Source organism: Cryptomeria japonica, chromosome 6 (assembly GCF_030272615.1).
Source record: "Cryptomeria japonica chromosome 6, Sugi_1.0, whole genome shotgun sequence".
NCBI lineage: Eukaryota > Viridiplantae > Streptophyta > Pinopsida > Cupressales > Cupressaceae > Cryptomeria > Cryptomeria japonica.
The window spans coordinates 598,473,131-598,484,185 of NC_081410.1; the positions used below are offsets into that span (position 1 = coordinate 598,473,131).

At 35.5% G+C, this 11,055-nt stretch overlaps 1 protein-coding gene across 1 annotated transcript; it reads right to left on the bottom strand.

Annotated features, from left to right (window-relative positions):
* Window positions 1–9,370: 9,370 nt before the first annotated feature.
* LOC131036238 (uncharacterized) lies at window positions 9,371–9,907 on the bottom strand. The gene has a single exon (XM_057968085.2). The coding sequence runs from the start codon at window positions 9,905–9,907 to the stop codon at window positions 9,371–9,373; it is 537 nt and encodes a 178-aa protein (XP_057824068.2).
* Between the last annotated feature and the right edge of the window lie 1,148 nt (window positions 9,908–11,055).

Here is an 11,055-nt window from a genome sequence, read left to right on the forward strand (position 1 = left end):
TGTTAAGTATCTGAATTTTAGTAGATGACTTTTTATTACATATCATCATCTTCATTAATATATTCTGTTGACAAATTTGGTTGGAATGTGCTTCAAGTATTTGAATCTTGGTGGATTGCATTTATCACCTACCATCATCATCATTATCAATTATGCTTAACCAATTGAACTACAACTCTTCAAATCAATGGTTTAATAAAATAAAAACAAAAAGTTGATAGACCCATGACTATAAATGTCATTACATGTTGTTTAATTAAATATTTCTTAGATCTGAGTACATGGAAGAACACAATGAGTTAGAAGTAATTTTTTATTAGATTGTGAAAGGAAATTTAACATTTTCTTTTCATCAATTCAAAGGTGGTTTAAAATGGACTATAAAGAAAAATCACTTTCCTTTTAACAATGGCAATCACCAATAGTTCATAAACAAACAACACTTAAATCACATATTATCATTTTAATGCTTCTAAAGTAATGTATTTTTATGTCAGTCCATCAAGCCAGATGTGCCTTGCCTCATCATCAATACTCAATGTTTACCACTTGCAACACATCCTACAGATTAATCATTGGAGTGACTCAAGATCTCCACATGATGTACTCTGGTTTCCAAATCATTACAACTATTGCATCATTTGGACATTGGGCAAGTTTTGTTGTTACTCAAAATGACATTATAATTATTAGTCGTTGCCTATAAGTGGATACTTATGTTTTCAATTGATCTTAATCTCCATAAAAAATTATACAAACAAAAATATTTCTATTGTTTCCTAATTTTTAGGTTGTATTTTTAAATTTGATTTTTACTTTTGTAATTTCTTATTGTCTGCCAGAATTTAGGTAGGCAGTTTTATAAATTTCAATTAGCAAAAAGAGGTTGGGAAAAGAGCCCCCTAGAAATGGGTGCTCGATTTCACCTGTTTAGCTTCGGGTGCCCGAGCCATTAAGAAATGGGCACCCGTTTAGTAGCGGGTGCCCGAAGCTAAACGAGCACCCGTTTCTTTCAAATTGGGCGCCCGATTTGAAAAAAAACGGGCGCCCATTTTTGAAATGTATTTTTTATTTTTTTTAAACCATTTCCCATCATTTTCACTGTTTGGAAAACGGGTAGACGTTTCTGAGGAGCACAGGTACCCATTTATTTCACCCCAGTTGAACCCCCAGACCATTTTTACCTCCTTCCAGGTATTTAGTTTTATTTTTTATATTTTGTTTTATTTATTTTTTATTATTTTTCATAAAAAAATGTTAATGTATTGTTATTTTTTAATTTTTTTGTTTTAAAGTTTGAAAATCATCTTTTATTTTATTTCATGTTTAAAATAGTTTTTAGTTTTTAAATATTGCAAAAAACATGAATAGTAAAAACCGTAGGAAAAAAACAAAAAACATGAATAGTATTTAAACCATAGGAAAAAACAAAAAACAAAAATGTAAACGAACAATAAACATTAGACACAAAAAATAGACAATAAACCCTGAATAGAAAAATGAAAAAAACGAACGACAAACCATAGAAAATAAATGAACAACAAACCCTAAAAAATTAACAAACAATAAACCCTAGATGAAAATCAACAACAAACCCCCCTTCTCTCTCACACACACATGTACACGTTGCCATCTCTGTCATTAATCTCTCTCTCTCTCTCAATCTCTCATTATCCCCTCTCTTTCTCACACACACACATTACCCCCCTCTCTTTCTTTCACACGTTACGCTCTCTCTATCATTACCTACTCTCTATCTCTCAAATTATCTATCCTCTCTCTAACTCGTTGTATCTCAAATTACCTACTCTCCCTCTCTTTCTCTCTCTATTTTAATCATGCATAAAAGTCTAAATGTTTAAATTTATATTTCTAAATGTTGTATTTATTTATAGGATTAATTTTTAAAAGTTAGATGTTTAATTAATGTTTAAATTGAACTTTAAAATGATAATGAATATGAATATGTTTTTTTGTGTGTGTGAAAAATAGGGTTCTTAAATTTGATAATACTCTAACTATCACTATTAATCCTCACTACTTCCTAACTTAGCCCAATCATGAAAGAGGATATCAATATCCTTAAAATAATATTTAACATATGTAATTATAAACTCCTCAAACAAGGATAATATATTCAAAAGATATGAATCCCAAGTGGTCATGTTTAGAAGGTGATTAATGCCATGTAGACTAAATCAATTGGGTTTATGGAATTGGTGATAATAATCTAAAATAATAAAAAACATTTAAGATGGAGATTAGGTCTTGATAGGATGAGTACCTGAAGAATGAGACAAGCCTCTAAATTGTCAAAACATGCAAGACCTATGATATAATAAATTTCCTCTTAAGTATCACCATCGAAGGGTATGTGATCTTCATCTACAAAGGGAATGAAACAATCTACAATAGGATCCTCTAGGAATGTAGAAATATGAGGGTCTCCATGGATCTCCTAAAGTCTATTCCAAAGTGTGTGGGGGAAAACAATATCCAATGCAATACACATAGAATCATGATCTTGATACTAGATCAAATCAGTCCTACATGGTCAATGATGTTACACCAAGATTATATAATTTCTAGTGTTTCCAGTTTAGGTATCAAGATGTATGACTCCATACATAAAAGGAAAATGATTACACCACCTAAAACTTATCAAGATACCATTTTACAAAAGAATCATAGTTATCCCTTTCTAATTTTACCACAAAAGGATGAATAGAGAAACCTATGATACCTCCTCAAATAAAAACTTAAAAGATCAATAAAATCAATACATATATAAAATATATCAAACAAATTCATCTCATGTAAGACGGTCATTTTCAAGTGCCAAGATGTCCAAGTAAATGATTAGAATGTGAAATCACAAAAAATAAAATATAAAATACGAGGGAATACTCTAGAAAATAATTGTGTGATCTATGAAGATTTATGAACCACCTTTTCAATGCCACATGAAGCATGAAAAAATCTACCCTCTATCAAAAGTTACGAGGCTTTAAATTTACATAGCTTGATTTAAGTTAAGAGGACAATAAATCACACTAGTGGTAGATTTAATAAAAATAAGAATCAAATATAGATCAATATCGGGATCACATTTTGTGGGTTGCGACTTTGAACAAGAAAATACCAATATAAAATTGAATATAAAAAAAATACAGTTTTTTTTGTTTTAACTCCTCCAAGAGTAGAGAACCTACTATTTATTCAAGCTTCAACTTACTGTGGTACTACTAGTTGCGATCACTAAATCATCCAATGATTCTAGAAAATAACACAACAAAGTAGTACATGTATTGACAAGTTCATAGATATAACTTATGACTTTAATGAATTTAGTTAATTTAACCAAAAGAGAGTAGTTGAATCAAATCCTATCAAGTTGAAAATATAAAGTGGTAGCCTAATTGATGATAATGGCTAAATATTGAAAGGGTACTAAAATGTAATTCCTTGGAATTTACCTTCATTATCTAAATCAATGGAGTCATTTATTCATTATCTATTCTCTCTCTCATGATTATTTTTGTGATTTTGATGGAACTTATTCTAATTCATCTTTAGATGTTAAAAACTATTGTTTGAGTTGCATGGGCATTATGATGTTTTATTTTGTAGAATATTTCTTATACTTTAATTTAAGTGGATAATATTTCTTAAATGATTCTTATTATTACCCACCTATTAATTTAATTTTATAGATCTATGTGAGTTTCCTTTTTTTATATTTACGTTGCTAAATTGTATTTTATTATAAGTTCTTTTGGAAGGTGAAAGGTAAATTAAATAGTTTGTAATTGTAAATTTTCATGTTTGTAATTGCAATTGTAAATTTTCATGTTTGTAATTGTAATTGTAAATTTTCATGTTTGTAATTGTAATTGTAAATTTTCATGTTTGTAATTGTAATTGTAAATTTTCATGTTTGTATATATATGCAGATTATTTTCACATAATGGATGAGTTTGAAATAGATGAGCTATTAGGTCTATGTTGGTATACAGATTTGTCTTTCATTATGTAATTAAATAACATCAGTGTGAAACACAGAAAAATAGACAATTTCTCCTACCAAATAGTTGGAAAACCATTTAATTGATTAACCTCTGAATTTAGGTACAACTCCCTCTAGTTAATGTTCATTCAACTCCAAATTACATACAATCAATGGAATGCTTTTCACCAGAAAGAACTTAAAGGCAGTTGCATACACCAGTCAATACAAAATGAATGCAGGCACTGATCCATATATAACTTTATGTATAAAGCCGACAGACTTCATATGATCACTAAAGAAAAATGAAAAGGCTTCCAAAATGAATCTAGCCAATAACCTTCTGCATATATAAAAAGTATAACAACCCTTTCCTCAAAATAGACTTGCATAGAAATCAACTTTGAAATCAAACACATAGATTTGAAATTGAAAATAGCTGTTAAAAAGATTCACATTCACAGATGTTCCTCCACTTTCTTCATACACAAAATGTATTTAACTAGTCTTAAAGCCAGCCTTTTCAAAAACTTAGCGAACCTCGACAAAGTCATTACACCAGATACTTATAGGTCACCAGACCCAATAGTTTTTAACCAAAGTAAAATTAACTCATAAGAGTTAATGGAAATCAACCCTAGCTACAATAACTGAATTTCAAAGAAAATAACTAGACTTGCTGGCAAACAACTGCCAGTAGTGCTAGTCATGCAGACTGCTCTGTTTCGGTGTTATCGCTTGGGTTAGTGTCTTGGACAGACACCATCACCACCTTGGTCGCGCTCCACTCTCGATGTACCTTTGAAAACTCCTAGATTACCGTTACGTGCAGCAAACTAATATGAATAACACTCTGCTTCCAAAGCTCCTTCTTCCTCTTAACCATTTGTACTTTATCCCTGTGGGAATCCAGATGATCGAGGCACATGGTGAGCATTGATTCCACCTTAGATATCCATGTGAAATCTTCCACAGACAAGGTTTTCTCCGTCTTAATCAGCCTGATGTGACTTCTGAATTGGTTAATCATTTCTATGGTGTCCTCCAGAGTTTCATTGCCTTCCTTAAGTAATTGAACATCCACACACCGCAAGTCCTTCTGCATGGTTGTCCTCAGGGCTATTAATTCACCGCGCAAGCTAGCTGACTCATTATAACCCTGCTCAATAATCTGATTGCGCCATTTGATACTCTCTTTGCAAATGAACATGACATCTTCATTTAGGCCTGACACTTGGTTTTCAGCAAGAAAATTCATTAGCATAGAACGTTGGATATCCCGCATCTGCTTTGAAATCATGGTCCATTTAGACTTCTCCTTCTACCATGAGACCAGGTTGGTATCTAAGGTTTTGGTGACCTCATTGGCATCCTTGAAAATTTGAACCAAGTTGGTTATGTAATTAGTTGCCTCGCACATGATTGTGGTGAGCCATTCTGAGAAAACCTCGGTGATCATCCTATTTTGTTGAACTTCATCCAGGAATTTCTTATTGCTAGGTGACTTTGGACTAAAAGGTCCTGAATGTTGTGATAATGGGAACGGGCTGTTCTGCAAGGCATGGATATATTGAGCCATTTGTGTCAAACTTTGTTTCAACTCAGCCTTGTCCCTTTCATCCTTCTAGGTACGGGAGATGATTTGTTTGGTTGAAGTCTCCAGTTGTTTAACATCCATAACTCTAGTTCCAACTCCCAAATCTATCCGTTCCACAGCATAATCCGCTTCTAAGGCTGTAGCAGCATCTTTGTTAGGCTCAGGTCTACCGATATCTGCAGTCGAGTGCTTTGTATTTTCATCAAAGTTAATCATTGACTCTGTTTTTAACTTTTTAGGCTTCACAGACCTTCCCAGGCATTTGCTTATAGCGTCCTCCATTGATACTGAAATTGGAACTACATTCCTTTTTCTGGAGATGGAGTCATTCAGCCATTTTGGTGCTAGGGTTAGCTCCTTTGAAGACATGGATGAAAAACCTGCTAAGGACGGGGGAGTGGTATGACCTACATGAGATTGAATCTCAAGTGTTCCTGAATCCTGAAAAATAGTATCAATGTCAATCGAAAGCTTGTCTGCTTTTGAAACTGTTGATGTCATTTTGCTCGGTGTTTCTTCTGGATCCAAATCTAGAATGAGGTGAGAAGCCGGCAGTTTGAAACCCTTCTTGGATCTTGATCTGGTTACCCGACCAACAACAAGAAATTTGACCCCGATGCTAGGTTTCTCCTCCTTAATCCTTCACTGCACTTTCCCTGCATCAGAAACCAGAATGTTACTCACAGCAGAAATTTTATTCACAGTATTCCTCTTCCCACTTTTGCTTCTTGGGTTGGTGGTTCGCGCTAGGTGAGAATGATGAGCCCTCAACCAATTTTCTGTCCTCCGGATTACACCAAAAGTGCATGTCTGAACACTGTCTCTCATCTTCTTGTTCCAATCTACTTCCGCAAGAGGTTCATTATGAACCCGTCTCATAAAATCAGAGTCAAGTGTATCCTCATCATCACTAGTGACACCTGAAGTATCCATGGGTAACTTCATGTCATGAATTTGCTTCAAAGTCAGTCTTGACCAACTCCTTCTCTGTACTTCAAATTCATCTCGATAGCCTTCCCAATAATCTTCCAACTGAGAGACATGTTGATCAGACACCACTTTTTTTACATACTGAGGAATGAAACCCCTACTGTCAAAGTTATCCCTCTTTACAAAGGACTTCAAATGAAACTTTTTAAATTTGAGCTCAAGGTTCAATGCATAAGAAACTGATCTGCAGCTATAATGTCCTAAATCAATGGGAAAAATCCTGCTTATGTCGGAATCCTCACCATAATCTTTGGCCACATAAGAAAGCTATCTAGATACCTCAATCAATATGCAAGAGTCTGAGACGTACCTAGGAAGCCTAAAGGGCTCACCCTTGAATCCTCTGACTCTTAAATAAGTGAAATGGCAGAACTGTATGAAGAAATTGCCATATACATTGACGAGTTCAACCGCTTCTGCGGACATTCTTCTGTGCAAATTTCCCTATAACTCGAATGTTAGCCTTCCAATGAAAACATCATTCCAACAGAGGTAATCATCAACATGCCCTTTCAAGGTTAAATTAGGATGATACTCATAAATTCTCATACCTTGAACCCATTTTACATCTGACAACCCGAACCACTCTTTGACACAGGCAAGCATGTATAGCAGATAGGATGACATATAAGAATTGGACATTCCAAGATAGTTACTCAGACCCTCATGTAATCTTTCTGCCATAATAGTTCCCCAATCAATAAATTGATTTTTATCCTCAGTAACTTGGATGAAGAAATACATCCAGTCCTCCCAGTAAAAAGAATGAGAATTACCTTTTACCCTGCTTAGCAGTATGACCACATCTCGAACTACTGGGATTAAGTGTTCATGAGTTAAGGGTCTCGGTAACCTCGAGCCTCCCTTTTGGAATTTTATTAGCCAATTTTGGGCAATCACTGTTCTATAATACTGCTTCTTCTTAGAGAAGATCCCGTATGATTTACCAATGGTCTAGTCGTCATAGGGTTCCCAGTGTGGGATACCCATAGCCACCATTACCGTCTATCTGTCAATAGACAACAAAACTTCACCGTCATTTCTCCTTATGCACCTCTTGCCCTTGTCATAATGATTCATACACTCTAAGACTAATTCTGGTCAAGGAGTAGCAGTGGGGAAAGCAGCGGCTTCCAATAAACCGCTCTGAGCCACATCTTTCATCATGTCTGCGGTTGAATTTTTAATTATCCCTAGAAAGACCTCCAAATCTAGTTGAACCAGGGCTATGTCTCCCAATTCCAGTAAAGAGATTACAAGGGAAGATGGGCTCACCAATTTGGGTAAAATGGGCCTCATCTTCTGGTTCGTGGTTTTTTCCCAAATTAACCCCAGGTGAAGAAGGAAATTGAACACAAAACAAGTAGCTAAAGAACACCCATATCTTTTAAAACAAACTACAGCAATTTAGAAAATTGTTGAACATACCTTCCTCTGCTTGTACACCTTTATCGCTGCCTAATTTTCCCGCTCTAAAAACTTCTTCCCCAAAATCTTCTCATGAAAAATAATACTTGTGATGAGACAACTACTCAGTTTTAAAGTAGAGAAAATCTTACCCATAATTACTAAAACTGCCCTTATTACTCCTTGTTCGTGTGAAGTTACTTTGAAATGATTACGTTGTGGTTCGCCTTTACCATTAAGTCACTTCTCTTCTGACATTTCCGATTTTCACACATACTTGCCATTAATGGCAGATTTCAAATCATTGGAAAAATAATATTCTTTCCTTCAGCGACCGCCAATCGAGTTTTGAAAACCCATGCCATCACCACGTGGCAAGTCACTTGCCTTCCAAAGAACCCCAACATATAACTTAGAACCTTGTGCGAGCACCACAAAAAAAAAATATTAACCTGATGAATGTTGAACTTGAACCTTGAACCAAAAAGGTTCAAGTTCAAGGTTCAAAGAATGCAAAATGCCGGTAAGAATAGCGAAGCTTAAAGTTGCATGGGAAGAAAGGACGCTCAAAACAACGCTCATTGAACTTTGAACCTTGAACCAAAAAGGTTCAAGTTCAAGTTCAAGTTCAAGTTCAATGCAATGAAAACTAACAAGGACCGAAAGACGAGAGCAAAATTTAAACAAGCTTTCGACCAATGAACTAGACCACCATGACTACAAACAAGGGTGTATATAGAATGGAAATTTGTATATGGGCCCAACAGTGGCTCTGCATGGGGACTGGGTGTCATAAGATACCAAGCAATGAATCACAGCATCTCTGGTTCACAGCATAACTGACTAAGGATCTACCTATAACAAAATGAACATACCTAAACTAGCACAACAAAATAAATATGTACAAGCCAACAGGGGATGCCAGTTTATAATTGATACAATTTTAAATCCTGCCCATTATAGGACAGGGGAAGCTCAAAACCATCTTGATAAGCAAGTTTAAAAGAATTGGGCTCCTTCTCCTCGTAGATCACATAAGGTCCTTTCCATAGCGACTCAAATTTGCCATGAACACCTTTCAGTTCTCTTCTTTTATCCCATAATAACACTAGGTCTCCTTTCATGAACTTCTTGGGCCTTGTCTTCTGGTCAAAAATCTTTTTAACCTTCATCTGATGCTCTGTGATCCTGTCAACCAACTTTTCTCTCTCTTCTTCAATTTTGGTTAAATACATGATCTTCTTTTCGAGAGAACTCTGGAAAAACGCATCTTCTATCACCATCTGCAGTTTAGAAGCAGCTAATTCTAAAGGAAGAGAGACTTGCATGCCAATTCCATAAACCAGCTCAAATGGTGACATCCCTATGGCCTACTTTGGTGAAGTTTGATCTGCCCATAGTGCTTCATGTAGCTTCTTATGCCAATCCCTAAAATTTTTACTGACTAACTTTTTCATAATATTAATCAAGTTCTTGTTACTTGATTCTACTTGACTGTTACCCTGCAGATAATAATCAGAAGCATATGCCAAGGCAATTCCATGGTCATAGAAAAACAAGCTCAATTCTGACGAAGAGAAATTTGATGCATTATCTGCAACTATTTTCTGAGGAACTCCAAACCTGACAAGAATATTCTCCTTAAGAAATGTACACATAATTTCTGAGGTAGTTTTTCTTACAGGGATAGCCTCCACCCATTTGATGAAATAATCTGTCGCCGTTAATATGTGGGTGTGCCTCACACTAGAACTAGGATTCAAAGGACCAATAAAATCAAGCCCCCACTGCGTAAATGGTTCTTCAATCACCACAGGCCTTAAAGGCAAGGCAACCAATTGGGGTTTACTAGTAAAAAGCTTGCATTTCTCACACCTCGCCACCCAAGAGTATGCATCCTGAGACATCCTTGGCCAATAGTAACAATTTCACATGATTTTGTATGTAGTAACCATAGAAGAAAAATGACCGCCACATGCTTCATTATGGAAAGCTTTTAATAGAGCTTCTTGATGCGGCTTATCCACGCATCGAAGAAAAGTGCCATCCAAGCCCTTTTTATACAATATATTATTTGAGAGAACATACTTCATTGCTTTCAACCTCAAATTCCTTTTCTCTCTAGGAGAAAGATAATCTGGACAGTCCCCATATGTAAGATAATATGCCACATTAGTGAACCATGAATCTTGGTGATCGACGAATAGAGTTAACCGTAAATTACTGTCCTCTTTGAACTCATTTTCAGCCATCAATATACAGAGACCTTGTCCCCTGACCAGTTTAGTGGGCTTGATATCTAAATTGAATTCCTGTATCTTGGAAACCCAAGACACTCTATTGTTGATGCCAACATCTTGTTGAGTTAAAACAGCCTTCACTGAAGTATTAGGAACAAAGACAATTGCATGTGAGTGAAGTATATAATACCTGAACTGCTTAACGGCCTTAACCACTGCATAAGCATGCTTCTCTATCTGTGAGTACTTTAGCTCATGCTTCTTCCAGGGAACACTCATAAATGAGATCGACACTTCCTCATTATCTTTGCCCTTTTGTACCAAAATCCCGGACATAGTATGGTCTGATGCATAACAATAAATAATAAAATCTTTATTAAAGTCTGGATTTACCAGGGTGGGTGCATGTACAATTGCTTATTTAATCTCTTCAAAAGCTTTTCTGCCAGCTTCATTCCACTTAAAAGCTACCTGCTCACTCATCATATTCACAATGTACTTGGTAGTCTCAGCAAAGTCAGGAATAAAGCATCTCAAGAAGTTCACCTGTCCAAAGAATGACCTTACTCCATTTCTATTTGAGGGAAGGCCAAGCTATTGTATCACCTTTACTCTCTAAGGATCAACTTTCACTCCTTCCCGTGAGACAATGTGCCCCAAAATTTTTCCCTTCGTGACACCGAAAACAGACTTTTTAGGATTTAAGGATACCCCATGCTCTTTGCATCTCAGTAAAACTTTCCTCAAGTCCCGTACATGATGTTTCCTCTTTCTGGAGAATATAGTTAAATCATCCAAATACACCACAATAATCT